Source organism: Plodia interpunctella, chromosome 16, assembly GCF_027563975.2.
Source record: "Plodia interpunctella isolate USDA-ARS_2022_Savannah chromosome 16, ilPloInte3.2, whole genome shotgun sequence".
Classification (NCBI taxonomy): domain Eukaryota; kingdom Metazoa; phylum Arthropoda; class Insecta; order Lepidoptera; family Pyralidae; genus Plodia; species Plodia interpunctella.
This window is the reverse complement of record NC_071309.1, coordinates 9,758,773-9,778,851: the sequence shown is the minus strand read 5'-3', so window position 1 is coordinate 9,778,851 and position 20,079 is coordinate 9,758,773. Positions and strand designations below refer to the sequence as shown.

At 36.7% G+C, this 20,079-nt stretch overlaps 3 protein-coding genes and 2 long non-coding RNA genes across 8 annotated transcripts in view; 2 read left to right on the top strand and 3 right to left on the bottom strand.

Annotated features, from left to right (window-relative positions):
* The window catches only part of LOC128676565 (POU domain, class 2, transcription factor 3L-like), a 184,928-nt gene extending 179,828 nt beyond the window's left edge, over positions 1–5,100 (bottom strand). For 2 of the 4 annotated variants that reach the window (XM_064436475.1, XM_064436478.1), the window contains exons 1-2: positions 5,066–5,100; positions 4,737–4,798 (exon numbers count right to left, since the gene is read on the bottom strand). The gene's annotated coding sequence lies outside the window, so the exon portion shown is untranslated. The other 2 variants (XM_064436477.1, XM_064436476.1) reach the window with 2 other exon arrangements.
* Positions 5,101–5,379: 279 nt separating this feature from the next.
* Positions 5,380–7,411, top strand: LOC128676566 (uncharacterized protein). The gene is made up of 5 exons (XM_053756743.2): positions 5,380–5,578; positions 5,666–5,804; positions 6,359–6,481; positions 6,896–7,103; positions 7,191–7,411. Exons 1-5 carry the CDS (start codon positions 5,502–5,504, stop codon positions 7,328–7,330), a joined length of 687 nt encoding a protein of 228 aa, XP_053612718.1. The 5' UTR covers positions 5,380–5,501; the 3' UTR covers positions 7,331–7,411.
* A 783-nt stretch (positions 7,412–8,194) lies between these two features.
* On the top strand, positions 8,195–18,840 carry LOC128676687 (uncharacterized). The gene is made up of 10 exons (XM_053756962.2): positions 8,195–8,718; positions 8,900–9,069; positions 10,477–10,576; positions 10,723–10,802; positions 11,004–11,101; positions 12,460–12,637; positions 14,181–14,322; positions 14,668–14,809; positions 15,237–15,399; positions 16,252–18,840. The coding sequence occupies exons 1-10, from the start codon at positions 8,404–8,406 to the stop codon at positions 16,493–16,495; spliced, it is 1,632 nt and encodes a 543-aa protein (XP_053612937.1). The 5' UTR covers positions 8,195–8,403; the 3' UTR covers positions 16,496–18,840.
* LOC135309872 (uncharacterized) overlaps positions 11,586–20,079 on the bottom strand; it is a 37,676-nt gene continuing 29,182 nt past the window's right edge. The window contains exon 3 of the long non-coding RNA XR_010370107.1: positions 11,586–11,891. This is a non-coding gene — a long non-coding RNA (uncharacterized LOC135309872). The remainder of the gene's footprint in view (positions 11,892–20,079) is intronic.
* On the bottom strand, positions 18,197–20,021 carry LOC128676693 (uncharacterized). Its single transcript, XR_008405448.1, has 2 exons — positions 19,913–20,021; positions 18,197–19,417 (listed from the first exon to the last, which is right to left on the bottom strand). It is a non-coding gene; the product is annotated as an uncharacterized LOC128676693 (long non-coding RNA).

Below are 20,079 nucleotides of genomic sequence, written 5' to 3'. Positions count from 1 at the left end.
GCTTTTTATTTACATAGTTACAATAGTAATACCACGTTTTATGAACTTCATTTTCTATATGAAAGCAACAACCAGGTTTTTTTAAAGATTCGACAAAACGACCATCCCAAAAACCGTTATGTAATTCCCACGAAAGCAATGTACTTCGTTAAAATAAAAATGTAAACGTACTTGAGCCATTAGTAGCTATGTATCCAAAACAGCACTATAAGACCAATGCAAATGTGACAAAAGAATTACATAAATTCGAATGTCCCTCCAAGCACCACTTACAATAATAACACATAAGAGATAGAGCAATAAAAAAATTACAAGCGTGAAACAAAAATAGTGGCCCCTGTCTCGGCAATTTTGCATCGAGGATCGATCGCCTAGGGCTGAGGGCCGAGGGCCGGTGAGCGATGTCGCATTAGGGAGTTTGCATGGGGTCACCGTAAGCCGTTTCCGATAAGACCCCCTGGCGCACAAGTTTTGGTATTTCGACGTAGACTTATAATATATCTTAGATTTATATATAATTTATTTGGTGCAGAAACACCCACACTTATTGCACAAGACAATTTGCAGTTATAAGTCTGAGAATGAATATGACCCAAGACTGCATGAGATCACAACTAATAACGTATTATCATAACAACATTACGCATGGACGTATGCTTTGACTCCAGTGATAGTAGTGACAGAAGATTGGGGGATACTTTTGACTAGGACAAAAGGCATTTGAGGCATTTCGCAGATTTGACCAGATCTACATTGAATAAAATCTAAGGTACAGTAATGATATCCATAAATTTGGCACGTTGGATGTATCTCGGTTACTTCTGGCCCAAACGTGGATGCCTATTCCGAACAATGAACTAATATTGGCTGAGAATGAAGAGATGATATACCAAGTGAACATTGACATGAGCCAGTCCATGCTCAACATGTCCACGCCCCAGCTCAATACGGGCTTATCTGCCGGCCGACACTCGCCACTCGCTGCAGCACGTGATCAGAATAATACATGCAGTCACTCCTCAAATTGAAATCATATTTATTTTCCTCCGTTACGAGCACACCGCTACATGCGTGATAACAGATTGCTGAAGAGGCGCTTTTTGATAGAAGTAATACTAAAAAAAAGGTTGGGCTTGCGATTTCAGCCCGGGCTGATTTTGAATGTAATTTGAATACTATTTCAGAAAAACAATTCCAAGCTCGCTATTTAGTGAAATATTTCTAAGCCTGAGAGTTTTGTGACTCCGACTCAAACTACACCATAAAATACCCCGATAAAGGCGTGTATCTGCGATTAAAACGAAAGGGTTAAATTATAAATATTTTGTTCAGAAAATATTAGCAACCTTCCAACCGAGTAGGTATAAGTTATCAGCAATATATGAAGAAGAGCGCCCATGAGAAACTCGAGAGATCAAGCTCGATTGGCATTGATTAATAAGGAGAAAATTGTCTATTACAACCTGCACCGGCAAAAAGTATGGACAAGATTGAGATCTCGCGGGGCCTGGTTCAGAACACTCCACTGTTGTGTCCATAGGGTTACCATTTAACAGGATATGATAACAATGACAAATTTATGAAGGAAATCAGGTACTTGGTTTGGTTTGGGAGTCGCAGCTGTCGAATAAAAAAATTGCTTTTGAAATTTTCCATTTTGGTCCTCGGGTTAAGTATCCTTGAGTTTCTTTATAGTGCTTTGACTTATCTGCAAACATAGTTGCATTCAATTTTGTGGGTTTGAAAGGCAGAAATACCAATAACTGGTACTATACCATTGTGGGAAGATCACGAGATAACTTGTATTTTATATGATGAGACCATAGTTATACAAAAACGCAACTATAATGTCTGAGGTTTATATGATACCTACGTATGCAATTTAGGTTCTGTTGTTTTGAAATATACCGAATATTTTTCAAATAAAGTTGTAGTAGACTCATATGGTGACCCTAGCATCTCGTCATGATAAATGTTCTCTCTCCCACTTTTTACGGAGGGTGTCGCAAAAAATGAATAAGGAAATTTACCTAATGTCCACGATTCTTTATTCCCATCTCCATTGTCGCGGCACAATAGTCTAATGGAGCGATGACGTGAACACGCGCCCGCTCTTATTTCGTGGGTTTAATACTGAATATGTATAGTACAATACAGGCTTAGCTCCTTTCAGATTCGCTATTGTGTACGACTGTGTGGTGAACATCTTTACAACCCTGACATAGGGAATAAAAACTAATGTTCTGCTGAAACTTTTGTGATCACGGATCACGTTGATTTTTCTTTTGGATAAATTAGGACAAAATATGCAAAATGTTCAGGGACCCAAAATACAATAAAAAGACAACAGTCTTTCCTTATCCTTACATATTATAAAAGAAAGTCCTCTGTCGTGTAAATCTGTTCGCGTTAAACTTAAAAACTACTGCACGGATTTTCCTAGTGAGTGGTGATTGTATTTTACCCCAGCGAAGCCGGGACGGACCGTTAGGTAAAGATAGTTATTTAATTTATATATTTTGTATAGGACCACTCAACGTTCCTCAGAGCTGTGAACATCAAACCAGTTATTTTTTAGCTAGTAAACACTACAAAGTAGGTAAGGTATATTGAAATAGGTATATGGTATATTGAATACGTGAAAGTTTGTAGGGAAGAATGGGTGCATATATGGATTGGATATTTGTTGTGTTAATTGATTATAAAATATTCTTTATGTAAGTATATGTACCTATAGGGGTGCCCGATTATAAAAATGAAAATGACTTTTTTGAAAAATTGGAAAAAGTAAATGTTAGAGCAAGTAAATAGGTAATAAGATTGATAATCTGATAAATACAAAAGAAAAATTAGAATTTGAATATATATTGCCAGATAGGTACCTATGTATCTATATAATTTTACTCATAATTTCAAAAATAAATGTACAACGGAAGTGTTAGGCGTCGGTTAATCAGATCACACAGCTCAGCTCATTATGTTTTTTAAACCTGTAATAAAAACCGTCAATTTAAAGATTTGGCGTAGAACTGTGCGAGATTTCAGCTTAGAAAATATAAATAAATGTATAAACGGTGTAAAAAGCTTAAGTTTCTCGGAAATATGCAATACTAATAATATAATTTCTCAGAAGTTTTTAATTTATGATTTATGTTTTTTCAAAAAGATCATTGTTAATGTCAAGACCAATTTGTATTACTCATGTTTTTTACAAGTAAATTTTTCGGCCGGATACCTATTAATTAATTTTGGAACTCACAGTCCCCGGGTAACGTTTATTTTGTGTACTTCATACACAAAATAAAGTAATAGAAACTCGGAACCTCTAGAAAGAGAGAAATCGTTTTTCTACCCCTAAATATTTAATGTGTTATTGGTACCATAAAATCCATGGCTTATTATATACCTAGATTATATTTTTTTTCAAAATTCACAACATTCAAAATTGCCAACCAGAAATTATTACGTTTGTGATATTTTTTATGTTGGTGATAAAAACTTCGTTGAAGCCCATATTTAAATTACCCGTCCGTATTAAATTGAAATATTATTTTTATAATCGAAACATGCCAACCGAGAATATTATGATAAAATTATTGGCACACATATAAAATATCAATCAATGTCGAGTCTCACAATCTTTATAGCACTACCGGCGTGAGCGAACCTGTTGTTTGTTTTTCTAATTACCTATTTCATATAAATCAGATCGATAGATCGCTAGACTAGCAATAATGGTCCTTTCACGTCAAAACAGAGCAGTGGATTTCATGTATAGAGACAGAGAGCTAGAGAGTGACATGGAATATTTTTTTTCATAGGATTCAAATAAGAAATAGTAGGTACTTAATATACAATACTATATCATCATAAAGTTGTTAAAGTTTTATTAACTGCAAAGTAAAGCACTTTAAATATATATATATATATATATATATATATATATATATATATATATATATATATATATATATATATATATATATATATATATATATATATATATATATATATATATATATATATATATATATATATATATATTTATATAATTTTTATTATGTAACAAAGCTGTTCTTTTTTTCTGAAAATATTTATTCCAAAAACTTCCAGTCTGACTGAACAAATATTTCTTCAATGGTGATAGCCAGAGAAGAGTAGTGGGAAGTGAGTTCAGGGCAATAGCATGTGGTTGTACCAATATTATAACACAGTTGAAACTAGTTTTAAAACCAAAAAACAAAAAATTTTACTTGTACTTACATTCATGAAATATTTTGTGTTGTAATCACATTTGAAGTAAATAGTTTCAGATACACAATAAGTACAATACTTAACTCTGTGTTTGCTAACAAACACATTTGTAATACTTGTATTCCAAGAGTAATATAAATAGAAACAAAGTTACTCACCTGAAGGCAACCGTCAACAAGTGGTATCCAAAATAAAAAATAACACCGGGCTTCCATTTTCCAAACATTAAAACTAGTATTTGAAATCTTTGAACAATACAGGCTGCACACAATAACAGCATTCAAATGATCCAAGGGACAGGTGGTCTCAACAAATTTCAATATGCTACTGTGGAGAGATTTTCAGTGAGGGGCCAGAGAGCGGAGAACGGAGTCTCCTCACGAATACATCTAAAATTTTGCCTTTCCTACAATTCTATTGGATGGTATACCCCACACCCTTTTTGCGCGTGTGCTAAAAAACGAAAGGGTTAAACAACTTACCCCTTTTTTGAAGCACCCCACATATTGCATCTCTTTCTCACCACCCCTTTCTCAATAGAACCCTAGAAAAAACATAAAATTTTAAAAATTCGGATGATTTACAACAAGTTGATTTTTTGAAATTCAAAGAAATGCTTACATACAGTGAAAAGCCATCGTTTCATTATAAAAATAAAGGTGTGAGTGGTACTAGTATATACAAAAGATTTTCAGGTGAATAATACTGTACAAATAAACAATTAAAAAATATAGTTATAACTAACACTGTTTGTAACATTTTTAGAAACTCAAAAATGAGAAGAAAATTCAAGGAAAACTTATAAATCTACCTTCAAATTTTCAAATAGCCGCTCTTACAAATTTTCCCATGATTGACTTGACATTTTGTTTGACATTAATGAAAAGTTACGTTTATCATATCGTATTAGAAGAACAAATATCGACTTCCAGACAAGATCTAACATAATCTGTCAGAAATATGTAATAAATAGTAATTTCTTGCTGAAACAATTTTTTATAGGAAATTATGTAGGATAGGAGTGACACTAATAATGAGCGTTGTCAGTTGAATGCCTCAATTTTTCTGGCAAATTCTATATAACGGAACGCAATGGATTTGTAAGATTTTGACAATGACTGTAACTGTCGGCCAACATCAGTCAGACAGAATCGTCAGAATCAGAACTATCTGCTTGATTTATGTGATGAAAGAATTTGTCCATACTATATATTACTTTTAATTTAATTTTTAACAATTTTAGTAAAATGACGCTTTATCATTTTGGAAATTGTTTAGCATTAGTTTACGCGCCATATCATATGGCATATAAATTATCTGGAATGTAAGTACCTATCTTGTAATAAGGTTATGTTTGCAGTAGCAGTACTAATGTTAATCTCTCTAAAATGTCTGTATAATACAATTACAGATCGGAGTATGCTACGTTTTCAAAATGTGTATATGCCGGTGGGTTGTATATCTTCACACAGCTATGCAAGATGTTGCTTCTTGCCACATTTTTCCCAGATTCTGATAGCAAAGTTGATGGTGAATATGATGTGATTTTAGTGAGTATTATGCTATTTCTTTTTATCTAGGATTGGTGGTTAGTGTTCACTGGTTTGAGTCAAAGATTAATAAAAACTGTGGTTTGAGTTAAAACATCAATGGAGTTTTGTACCAAACCTTATACTGTGAAAGTGTATTGTACACATCCAGATCACAATTCTATCCTAGAATAGAAGAACTCAATATCCTCCTATGGAAATCATATGAGGTGATTAAGGGACCTAGGAATAGACTTAGTAGCTGATGTGCATCAATAGCAAACCTAAAGAGGGTTGAAATAGCGGGAATATCTTGGCCATGATGTTCAAGTTGTTTTAAATAGCCATTCCAATTTCACATTCTGATTATAATTTAAATAATGGGCTATTTATAATTTTGTTTATTAATTACTAGTTGCACCCTCGGGCTTCACTCCCGTTAACTCCCAAATTTCATAACATAGTAGATTTTGCATTAAAGTATAACAAACATCTACATACATCCTCACAAACTTTCACATTTAGGTATAATATTACCTATTACAATTTTGATTTGTATCTTACTTTGTTTTTAGGAAATATTGAAAGCTACAGTGGACTTCGCTGATCTGCTGGGACTGTATTTTGCCTTGAATGCAGTACCAGGCAAGGGCCACGCTAAGATTCTGACAGCAGCTATAGGATGGGCCAGTGCAGAGGTTTGCTTCTGTTTTTGTTTAATCCTAGCTATCTTATTCCTGTTGAATATTAATAATGTGAAAGTATGTTTGTTTACTGGTTTGTTACCTGTTAACTTGCAACAAAATACAATAGAACCGATATAAGACAAATTTAATATGGCACAGGTGTCACCTAATGCACACCATACGTTAAAATAAATATAGTATGCTACAAGTATACATTAATTATGATTGGTTGCATATCTTCAATCCAAAATAGCCCATGTAGTTCAAATCGACTGTAAAGTATGAGGCGCTCTGAAGTCAAACTACAGTGTTACGACGCTAAATGTTGACATGCATACTGTGCCTACTTCACATTTCCATTGCTCTTTTTTGTTCCATGATTATCACAAAATGTTACGCTGTATCTGTATGGATATTACGTGTCAGGTGTTGGTGACGCGCAGCGTGGTGCTGTGGACGGGCGCGCGCGGCGCGGAGTTCTCGTGGCGCTACGTGCGGCTGTGCGCGGAGTCGCATGTGTGGCTGCTGCAGCACGCCGCCAGCGCGGCGCTGGTGTGGCTCGCCGTGCGCCGCGGGCTGCCGGCCGCGCTGCGTCCGCCGCTCGCGGTGCTGCTGGCGCTCACGCCCTACAGAGGTGATACGTCAGACAGAGCGCGTCACGTCACAATCACACGCAATGTAAATTCCCCTGAAATCTATCTGACAGTACTCGTTATTGCAGGTTTGATAGAAGATGGTGTGGGCAGCCTCCTCGGACTCAGCGTGTGGGCGCTCGTGGCGCTGCGGGCGCTGCACGCCGCCCTCGTCGGGCTCACAGCTCTGGGAATGTACGCCGTGTTAGCGCAGCAGATTGCTATTTAAGATATAAATAGATTATAATGTTGTATTGGTGTGTGGATGTGGAATGGATATCTAATTTAAATAAATTTAAAATAAGCTGTATTTGTTTTTGGTCATTTCTCATCTATAGGAGGTATACTGGATTATGTAGTCCCACTTATATGTACGTGTATGTGTATATTTTTGTGGTTTCAAAAATGTACATCGTTTTTAAACCCCGACCCAAAATGAGGGGTTGTTAAAGGTTTGACCGCTAAGTGTGTCTGTGTACGTGGACCACCAGCTAACCAACGGGTGAACCGATTTAAATGCGATTGTTTTTATTTGATAGCTAATTTTTGTGTGGTGGTTCTCAGATATTTTTGATCAAAATTGGTTCAGCCGTTCAAAAGTTGTAGCTAAATGTATATTGAAGCTTTTTAAATTGTCTAAAACTTGCATTACTGTAGTAAGTATTCGATCGAAATCACAAAAGCTCTAATTTAATAGTAATTTAAATATATACTATGTATTATTAATTGGGGGCGCCACTATGGTCCTTAATATATACAGATATAATATTTGATGAGCAAAGATTTTGGATAAGGTTTGATGATGAGTGTACCACGGGAGTGTACATATCAATACGCAATCACGCAAAATCTTATTTAGTACTGGCAGAATATGTCATAATCATGGAATTAGTTGGTACTACGAAGTACTTATTCAATCCATGGTCATAATACCACATTGGGTTATAACATTTTTATCCCGAAGTCTATTAACCAACCATCAACACCGGAACATAGCTGTGTTCATTTAATCCAGCCGTAACTCCATGATTTATGGTCACCATAGGCAAAAGACTCAAGGTCAATGGTTGTCAATGTCAACTATGACATGTCATTCATTCATTAGACATATGTAGAGAATTGTGTTGTGTGCGGAGTTGCGTCGTGGGTTTTTGTGGAGGAAATTAATTTGAATAATGATATCAGCTGGCTAACTCTATTTTGTGCAATACCAGAAAACCGATCGTGCTATATAACTCCCAAACATGTCAGGGAAATACTGTCTTGTCCCGTGTTTATAACATTTTCGGCAAACGAAATAGGATGGCGCCATCATTCTTTGCTATGTTGTTGTTTATTGTATTATTACATCTATTTGGTGTTTTAGGAGCATATAGTGTAAAATGTATTAATGAAAGTTATTACGGTACTACTTTCAAACCTTCCGTGGACGGGGTAAAGGGGCGATACGATGTAGAATGGTGTACTATTGGGAGTGTAAATGCAACACAATGGGATTTAATTTTATCGTATAATTTAGCAAGGAAACAGAAGAATTGTAATAATAGGACTCATCCGGCGCAAAAACATTCAGAATTTACATATCATTTTGCTCCTGAGGATGTCAACTGTACTCATGTAAGGTTTGCTTAGAGTTTTTATGAATACCCACCTACCCTCACTCTTGAGGTTATCTTAGTACTTTTTTAGAAGTCTTCAAAATCAATTAAAGTTGTTGTTTTAAATATGAAGACTTCAGTAGAAATTATGCTAGCTTTGAATGATGTTACAGTTTTACAAAATGTCTTAAATTTTTCAGATGTGTTTTTACACTACACTGGACAATGTTTTCTCCGGATGCTTCATACTGGAGAACTGGCTGCCAGCCCGAGGCACACAGCGCAGTTTCCATGGACAATACATCACCAATGATTACACTATCAAATCATTTACAGACAACATTATCAAAGCGGATGCTTTCACTCATGAGTAAGATATATTTTTTTATATCTATAAAAAAAGTTGTATACTGATATGCATAAGAAATACATTTTACATGAATAAGTAATATTAGTTTTTAATATATTTATAAGACCTACATTTGTTAATTGATGTCCTTGGAGAAAAGGCTTCTGTGAAGTTTGTTGTGCCACTCACTTCTTCACCTGCACTTTGAAAGTCAATAATGTGATAATTTCATCCTAAATTGAAAAATATTTTTTAATTTTAATTTCATTTTATGTTTTTTATGGTTTATGGTAACAGATTGCACAGACTTCTACTACACTTTTACTACATGCCAACATTTTGAAGAAATCTTAAAAAATATATGTACCTTTTTTATATAACCAAACAGACGCCATGATTCAATATTATAAAGACTATATTTCCATTTTGTTAAGGAAAATGACACCATTGACTGAGATTTTTAAATTTATCCCAATTTCCTGTTACTTTTTGATAATTCACTTGGAATTGGGAGAATACAAGTTTATGAATTAGCTTCTGAGATAATACTTATGTGAACACAACAGTTTGAAATAAAAATAGAATAAGTACCTAACTGTGTATCTTTATTCAAATTTATTCACATTTCTTGCAAACAACGCAGTTGACATGTATTCATTGACTAAAACAGCTTATGGATTCAACATGTCAAGGACATGAGCCATAGATGGTGCAAAAAGCAAAGATCATTTGGAGAAATATTCAAGAATATAAACAAATCCCAACTAATATTATTAATGCTAAAGTATGTTTGTTATCTCTTCACATGTTATCTACCTAACCAATCTTCTTGAGAGTTTGCATATACTCGTATATAATTTAGTGTATGGAGAAGGACATAGTGGGGTACCTTTCATCCCGGAAAAGCGATTGTTCCCATGGGATTTATGAAAAACCTATATTCTTTTATAGGTGTGCTAAATGCTAATAAAATAAACTTTGCACTAAAAACACTAGATGGCGCTGTGCGTATTTTAAATGCGCTCTGGATATTTTATTTCAACTATCCCGATCCCATTTTAATGAAAGAAAAAAATTTTCATACAAAAATATATTTTTATGTGGATTGGCCATAAAAGCGAAAACATGAATATGCGGTTATTATTTAATTATTGGAATGAATAAAAAGAAGTACTTGCCAATTTATTTTTAAGCACAGTAGAGTACTACTTACTAAATCAAGTACTATATAAAGCGCCATTGACTATTTGATCAAATCCTATGGGAATCACGTACTTTCTGGGTGCGCATATGTTAATCCAATATATCAGCTACCTCGATACCCATAATAATTGGTCCATCAGTTTGAGCGTGACGAAGAAACAAAAATGCTTATAATATTAGTGGTATTTCCATAAGTCACACATCACAGTGTTATTCAATTTGCAGAAAGTATGTGGCAGTCCACTGGCACCTCGGCAACGTAGTCGCCGTCGACTTCGAAATGACGCTGTGTTCTGTAAACCGCACCACTTCACAAATCCATGAGGTACCTACATACACCATTTCACACAACACCTGAATTTGTAAATTTTTTTTTATTTGAGCTCAAGTTTTTTTAAAGTTTTTCTTTCTGTTAACTATTATTTAAAATTAATTAAAATTAAAATAAATAAATCAGTTATTTTTCCACAGAAAGAGAAAGACTGCACCCAAGTTAACGACAACTGTACTGTACTAGAGAACAATCCACACGAAATAGTCTGCAAGTTAAGGTATACACCTGTGCATTTGTTGGTTTACGAGATACCACACAGTATCTCTTTGTTAAATTGAAATATAAAAACAAGATGATCAAGATTGGGATGGGGTTCTGGATAGCCAAAAATCTTGTTCCAGAGATTAGCGAGTTAAAATAAACAAATAAATATATACATTCTTCATCGTCTTATAAAGTCGTATATTTTTATTCCCAGTGACCTGAACGGCGCCTACTTTATGGCGTTAACTCTGTTCGCACCCTGGACGGTGGCGGGCAATTTGAAAAACAATCAGTATTCACATTATAGTTTTGGTGAGTTCCACTTTCAAACTAACAAAGTATTGGCTGTGACGGCGGCTTGGTTCCCGTGAGAGTTTTGTGATTATGGCTGGACATGCTTCCATACAAATTTTTTTTTTTTCAAATCTTCTGGTAGTTTCGGAGATTAGACAGACAGAGAAAACTCATTTACGAAAAATTTACTGGACATATTTCGGGAAATCCTGTTCATGAGTAGAATATGTGCTAGAAGCGGGACCTCGGGGCGCGACAACTTTATACTTTGTGGGATAAAATAAATAACTTCAATAATATGCCTGTTGCTACGTCACGATCCAGTATCAATTCGACCGGTGACGTTTTAGCTAATTATACTTAGTATATCCCTGTTACATCTGTAATACCTATTGATATTGATAACTCCTGACCTGGGGGCTTTAATCGAGAAAAGATAATTTGTATCTTGTCCGGGGATCCGGGACCGCTTTATTCGGAGTATTCAAAGATAAGGACTGTATTCGTTTGCATCATTTATTACATGAATAGACTAGTTTAACACAAAAAATCACATTCTTTAGGAATTAAAAGAGAGATAGGAAACCGTTTATTCATCCAAATTTTATTTACATGTTTGGTTCGAAGGGGCCTAATAAAAGCATTATCTATGAGTCAAACTTCGGGAAAACTTAAAGATAAATCATAGCGATGAAATTATCACAATCTTACGAATATTATAAATGCGACATCTAGTGAGCATGTATGTGTGTATGTATGTTTGTTACTCTTTCTACTAGACGGATTCTACTTCGGTGAAATTTGATACCTGGAACAATACATAGGGTACTTTTTATGCCAAAATTCCCACGGCAGCGAAACCCCGGGGCGTGGCTAGTTTTGCATGAAATTGAAAAAAGTTAATATTAAGAGGAGGTAGTTTAAAAAGTATTGCTAATGCGGTCAAAATTAGGAAAGTTTCAACAACAGCAACCCTCTTATCATGCTATTGATTTCTTGAAGAAGTGCGCCTGCGCTTTGGAAGTCATTGTTACATTGTTGACGTCAATGTACTGTTTGTATATTAAGCTGCACCTAAATATTAGGTTATGTTAAATCGATCAAACAAATCCAAATCCAGTACTTTGCTTATTATTTTGTAGTAATTTGTCACTGTAATATTTTATGTGTGTGACCTTACACTCGAGCGAGTCATAGGTTATCTAGGTTCTTTTCATTATCATTTACGATTATGTTTGATGGTCATCACGGACTTTCCTTGTGTATGCTTACAATTGTTATACTAGCTCGCGTCCTCCGGGGCTTCCCTGTCTGGGGAATTTTGTGATGAAAAGTATTTTATGTTAAACGTGAAATGCCGCGATGTCCGTCGTCAGAGGTGGCGGACGCGGCGACCGCGGGGATAAGGACGGGCGGATGGCGCGCGGGCGCGGCGGCGACCGCGCTGGCGCTGGCGCTGTGCGGCGCAGGCGCGGGCGCGGCCTGGCTGTGCGCCAGGCGCGCGCGCGCCGCCCGCCGTCTGCAGCGCGCCGTGCTGCACAGCTGGCGGCAGCGGTGAGCGACACCACCACACGCACGCACACACTTGTTTTGTTTCACTGGCTTTCACCCGAGTCAATTCTCCACGGGAAAAGCTTCTTTTTTCTGTTCGCGATACACTCAAAAACTACTGCACGGATTTTCATGGAGAATAACATTATTAGAAACCCCCATTTGTGAATACGTCTAAGTACAATCCGTAAAAATCCTTCGGCCTATTACGATTTTGAAAGTTGTCAACAACTCACATTAGAGACTTTAATAAATGCCCGCCCTTTGGTCGGACATTATCACATTCTTCATCATAAAATGCTGCTAAACGAATACAACTTTTTGTGTAATATTGTAAACAAATAGTACGAAATAACAAAGCACGTTTTAGTGTCGATCCTGCTCCTGTTCGGTCGTAATCGTGTCTCAATTATTTATCAATAGTCGTAACTACTATAAAAAGTAAAAAGATTTTCTCGTGTTGTAACTAATTGGATATAAATATAAATTATATAGTGCTTCGAAATATGTAAAGTTTTTTGACTTAACTTATTGATTAGGTTGTCACAATTCTGAAGTTTATATTTCTGTTGGACCTCACGTGTATTTTTGGTTACGAAAGTAGATGATCACATCACCGCACTACTACTTAGAGGCCATTGTTGCACCATTGTAACTTAATATGAGCAGAATAGACACTTACGTAGATATGACTATTTGTATGCCAAGATGCTAATTGATTAAATTTAAACCTTCACGCTTTTGTCCAGACTATGAATGAGTACAATATGACATTAATACACATATGTGAATTTTTGTTTATTTTAGCATGGCCTAAAAGTTTGGTTTGGAATTAACACGAAATAGTGTTAATTGGTTACGCGTTTTTGGTATTGGAATAATGATTTATATTGTGGATGGATTTCTCAAGACACGCAGTTAGAAAACTGCTATTCTCGCGGCAGAAAGTACCCTTTGTCACTTTCCACTCACAAAAAACACATTATAAATACACATTACAAATTCATTTCAAAGAGTGTCTTATTTGTATAAATTTTGTCCTAATTTATTGTATTTAATTTCTAAATATATGGTCGTTAACATAGTAGAATTGGTTTTGAGAGTCAGAACAGCTTCATGTGATCGTCATAATTAACATGGAATTAAATGCTTAAAAGCTTATGTTATCATAATTCCTAGTGCTCGTGACGATAGCAATGCGTATGTCATGACGACTGTCGGACGTATAATTTTTATTGTGTCGTAAAAAGATTTGATCACAATTTGTAAATATTTTGATAGGGCATTAGTGCTTTGTTTGTTTGACATGATCATGAATAATCTTTTGAACTATCACTCGGTTAAAGGAAAATTTCCCGACAATAAAGAGGAAAATGTTATGAAAATATACTCTCGCGTCATTTCACATTCATTATTTACCTGGTTTTACCTTGTTTCCTTATAAAGAGGATTGAATTGATGTTTATTCATAACGATAAAAGACAATATGTATACAGCAGACAATACGCTGGACAGTGTAGAATATAAGTGTGTGTACTCCGTGCAGCAAGCCGGGCGCCGACGGCGAGACGGAGCCGGAGCCGCAGCCGGAGCCGGGCGCGGCGCTGCTGCTGTACGCACGCGAGCCCGCGCCCGGCGCCGCGCTGGCGCGCGCGCTCGCGGACCTGCTCTCCAGCGCCGGGCTGCAGGTCGGTGTGCGATTGTACGACCTCTTGGCTGATGTCAACCTTCTTTAACAATGCTGCGGTTGCCGAGCGGCTGTCAAACTTTGTGATTTGTTGCATGTTATATCTCCTGCATTGATTGTAAATTAAAGGGAAAGGGCTATAAACTGTAGATTCAGCGACCTGTTACTGTTGAATCTCAATTCCACACATAAACCCACTATACAACTAAACGTGGCTTTCGAGTTTCGCATCTCCAGGCGTCCAATATTCTGCTTCCTGGTGCGATTCTCTCATTGATTTATTCTATAATTATGAGGTGCTTCAAAATATCATAGAATGAACATTTTGTCCGGTTGCCTTTCCCAGGTGTTTGACCTGTACAGCCCGGAAGTGGTGAGCATGAGTGCTGCGGCTCCCGCGGACTGGCTGCGGTCCATGCTGGAGCGGGATGACGTCAGCGTTGTGTTGCTGCAGACTCCCGCCCTAGCTGCTATGTATGGAGACAGGAGTGAGTACATCAGATGACGATAGCTCCAGGTGTTAGAGCTGTATTGCTGGAACGGGATGACGTCAGCGTTGTGTTACTGCAGACACAACGCTGACGTCGTCACATCTTCCAGCCTTTTTTCTCAGAAATGAAATCGCCAAAGTCGCTGGAAGTCACCATTTCTCACTTATCACTTTGGTCGCACTTGTAGCTCTTCCAACTCCAGCCTCTTCCAGTCACTTCCAGCGATTGAGTGCCGCGTATCAGACAGTTCTATTTTGGAAGAGCTACAAGTGAAACCAAACCGAACCCCTGGTTTGTAACAATATTATTGTATTTATACTAGTATTTTTGCATATTTAATCTGGTCTCGATCTGTGTAAATGAATCGTCTGATATTGAAACACGAAAAGAAGCAAAGAGTTGTTGTAACATGTAAATGTTACAGGCGTGCCGCTGCAGACAGGCTGCGGCGCTCAGACGGCGCTGCTGCGGGCGCGCGCGGCGCCGGCGGAGCCCGCGCCCGGCGACGCGCTGCTGGCGCTGGCGCTGCGGCTGCTGGCTGAGGACGTGCACACGCCGGCGCCCTACAACAAGTACTTCTTGGCGCAGTGAGTCTCTCTCTATCTCTCTTTTACTCATCTGTGTATTTCCTCGGTTCTTTGTCAGTCGGTGAGCATCAGAGCCCGCTTTCCTCGTTTTTCGTCTCCACTTCGCCCTACGATACATTATAATAATGAACTTAAACTGACAGTGCACCCAGCACACCAAAGGTGGTTCTCAGAGTGTTTCGACCGCTGCGGCCGCGCTGTCATTACGATCCGTCAATTTTCTTCAGGAAGGAATAATCTCCAAAATTCATAAAATTGACTTTGCCACAATACAGATAATTATTTTACAATGAGATAGTAAAACTAATTTTATGTTGAAATTTCAAAAATAGTAATGACAGCGCTGTATAGTCCAAAGCATCAAAATCTCCGTGACGACAGTCAAATACACAAGCATTCAAAATGTACTAATTTGAAGATAAGCCATTTTCGTTTTATAAGTAGTTAGTACAAAATTGTAATAGTAGTTATAGTGAACTAATGTATTGGGTGTTGGTTTGTATTTTCGTCATATTAAATGTTTATTCATATGCGATTATGAATATTAGCACATGCGGTAACATTTACTATTTTTATTATAGTACGTATATAGATCTGTGGGGTCGGCATGAGATTTGGCGAGAACGTAATTGTATAAAAAATTAGAAAATTTTTGCTATATAAATAATGTTCAGTCATTAATCGCGCGGATTTTACGGACCGTGTTACAACGACACGTGGTTATCGTGGTCCGAAATATAAAGTACGGGCGCGTTCAATAACTGTACATTATTCGTGTTTTGTTACTGTCACTGTTCAAAAGCAGAGCATAACGTGACATAGTGAAACAGAGGTTCCGTTTCCGAGTCGCAGACTGGAGTCGCTGGAGACGGACGCGCTGCCGCACACCGTGCCCTTCCGGCGCTACGCCGTGCCCCGCGCCGCGCCGCGCCTGCTGCTGGACCTGCTGCGCCCCCAGCGCCCCCAGTGCCCCCAGCGCCCCGAGTGCCCCCAGCAGCCCCAACTGCGCGCGCTCGAGCGCGCGGCGCACGGCTTCCTGCGCCGCGTCGCGGCCGACCCCGGCTACTTGAAGGACCACCTTCTCATTTTGGATTAGATCTCTCCTGCGTCCTGCACTGTGAGGCTCCAGTGCTCCTCGTCCAGGACGCGGAAGCGACTTCTGCCTGGTAAACATCGGCCCCGATCGAAAATGGGTTCCCGCCCGGTCTATGCCCGAGTGTCGACCCATCTGGCCTTAAATGTACACAAAAACTACATTAGCGCTGAGGCTATACCTTATTTGAAATGTGAAAATAATTTATAAAAAGAAATACAAAATTTGAGTCAATAAAAATGGTAAGTAAATCGAAATGTACGTACTTCCGTCGTACTACGCCTTACAAATATTACGGAGGTTGTAATTATTTAGTGATGGTAACAGGTACTTACTAAGCTACTTTAACACTCACTTTCCTCATGCAATATCTGCGACGCGCATTTGTAAAATGTATTTGAAATATTTAGTGTACCGGTCAAGCACGTGTTTTGTATCTTTTGATTACCATCATATACGGGCAATTAGAACAATTTAGAAATATAGTAGTTTCATTTCTTCATACTATAGAAAAGCAACGGAAAGGACTTTCAATAAAAACTTAGGTTGAAATACTACCTTGATCCATATTACAGGATATTTTATTGTGCGTTGAAATGTTATTTTTCTTTAGTATTCTCAAGTGATATCCGACGCGTGCAAGCACAAGGCGCCCTGCAGCTTTCGATAGAAAGAGGCATGTTAAATTCAAATCATTTATTCAGAAATTAGACCTACACAGGCACTTTTACACGTAATTTTTTATATTCAATAGTTATTTCTAACAAGCTACAAACTACTTGCATTACGTAACGACCACTGCTGAGAAGAAATGCCGAAAGAAAATAATTTGAACAGTGTTGGTATATGGCTAGAAGGGCGTACCATTACTGTTTCTTACAATTTTTTTTCTAATAATTTAAAAACTACAATATTTACAAAGTTCACTAAGTCTGGTGATATTTTGATAACATTGTGTTTAGAAGGCAGTGTGACCATTCCCATCTTGTCCGAATGAACACTCGCGTAATAGGTCATAATAAAAGGTTTGCTCAGTGCTTTATACTGACGAACCGAGATAATTTAAATTAAGAATTTACAAAAACAAATCAATTTTCCCTTTTCAGTCGCCAATATTTAATTATATTTCTTTATTTACTATCAATTCAATAGGCAGCGGCCGGAACACTAGACTTCCTCAAAACGCATGCTATATAATTTCTACAAGTGATAACTACGAGATTTGAAGACGTCTTTGAATTTACAATAATCTTTATAACGGTTTGACACGAGAACAAAATACCTCCTCTTGTGCTTCCATAATACATTTTGTAATATTATTTTGAGTCACTATTTTTATATGTCTTTACAAGATTGTATATTTTGTAAGAGTTCCTTTTAATATTGGTGTTTTTGTATGAAATTTTAAATCTACTTAAGTCGTAAGTTTTGTACATAAAGTCTAGCATTGCATGTTATGTTTTGTGTTTGAATGTGGTTATTATTGCGATGAAAAGTACAACAGATCTACTCCAAAATGCATTTTATGTGTGGTAACATAATACTATAAGTTAATTTGGTTTTATAGAAGATCATGATATTGTAAAGGTTTTATTAAAAATGAAACTCAAAAAATCTTAGAAAGTCGATCTTATACCGCGTTCATATATTCTGACTGATTTCTTACCTCAGTGCCTTACCACGGTAACAATATATTTGTTATTATTTTATGCTCTATACTTTCGTTCGACAATCCTCTTTTATAAAAGGATTTTAGAACTAAAGTTTTGTAAGAAATTAGAGTTTATATTTCTAATTGTTTATATGAATGCTATCTCACTTTAACAAAGTAACATATTGTAATTTAACAACAAATGAATGTAGTAACTACAGCAGCGTGTATCCATATGTGTTCAGATGTAAGTGTTGTTGTGTTCCGCGCCCGGCGTGTCCAGGATTGGCGGCAGGTTCGATTATTTAATCTATTATTTCTGTATTAGCAAATTTGATCGATTAAAATTAAAAATAACATTAAAAAAACAAATGCTAATTTAAATTATGGAATATATTACTTGTGACTATTATGATTAAGGACTGTAAGTGTAAATACTCCTTAAAAAATTGTGACATCACAATAGTGCATAAAATCCTTTTACAAATCTTTTCAGCACTTTTCTGTCCACTGAACACTTGACATACATATATGGCAATATTTTGCCTATTAAATTTTATAATTTTAAAGAGTAAAAATCCCTTCGTTATACTGGTCACACCGGCGGCGGACTGTTTCAAATGAATTTAATGCGTTATTGTTATACTAGTATTTAAGAGAATATTAGTTTATGAAAATAAAAGCATTTTCTTTTGTAGGGGTTGTAGTTTTATTCACCAGTACTTGAATATTGTTAATTGTATATTCCTCTTCCCTTGTTCTAACTTATTTTTTTAAATCAGAAACCCGGAATATTATTTTCGTTTGTATTTTGTTTTTTCCCATGTTTGTCCTGTCAAATATTTAAAATTATTTGTTGTTCTATTTTTGTAATATTAGGCTACAACTTAATCAAGAAGTCGCCCGACTACGTCTCGGAAACAATTTTATTAGTAACTGTGGCGACAACACTTCCTCTAACTAATCTATAGTTATTAAATAACGTCATGGAATTGGTGATCGAGTCGTGTTCAAAAATATCGAAAACATGCAATATTTCTAAGGTCCAGGTTATTTTTGTAAAGAAAATCCGGCAAATTCAAATTCTCGCGCGGTCCCGACGTGCGAGCGAGACAACAGCGCGGGGTGTGCGTGCAAGCGAGACAGCCGCGCCGGGTAGACATGGCGGCGCGATTCATTACGCCACCGATGTAAGTTACCTTCAGCCATAAATTTTTTGATGAGGCATTTTTTTTTGTTTCATGTCACATGGCACATTTGAGTTGCTTTGATAACTGGAATTATAAAATAATTAATTAGGGGTCATATTTTATCAGGACCAGGATGTCCATTCTGCGCTAACATTAATTCGTAATAATGTCTGATTGGTTTTTCAATCTCTCTTTTTCTCGTGTTTCCCGAAGTTAGCATATAAACCTAAATCTTTTAAAAATTCGTCTGTAATTTTACAACAAACGTCAAGCAGCTCTGCCAACAATTAGTATCTATTATTGCCAACGCTTGTTTCGTTTAGTCGCCTCGTACCGACGAAATCCACGGAAGCATATGGTTCTGTTAGACTGCTTTTGTTTTAAATCAGCTACATCAAATATTCTTTTCCAAGAGAAAAAAGAGAATGTTAAAGAATGTTCGAATGTAAAATAAGATTATTTGATAATTTCATCAGTTGATTAAATCGATAAGAAAAAGAATATCCTCAATTTCTTTAATTCATGCACAAATTTTATCAGCGATTTATTATCAGCTCACTGTTATATAACATGATGAACCTGTGTCGTTATCGCTGTCCTTGTCGCTCTTCCTGCACTTGCGCAGAGCGCGAACCGATCCGCCATTCGCCTTGGCAAGAAAGAGACGAAAGATATTGCATTAAATTTCGATCCTATTCTGTAATGTTTTGTCCAATCGCGTCCGATCTCTGCGTGTTCCGGTTCTT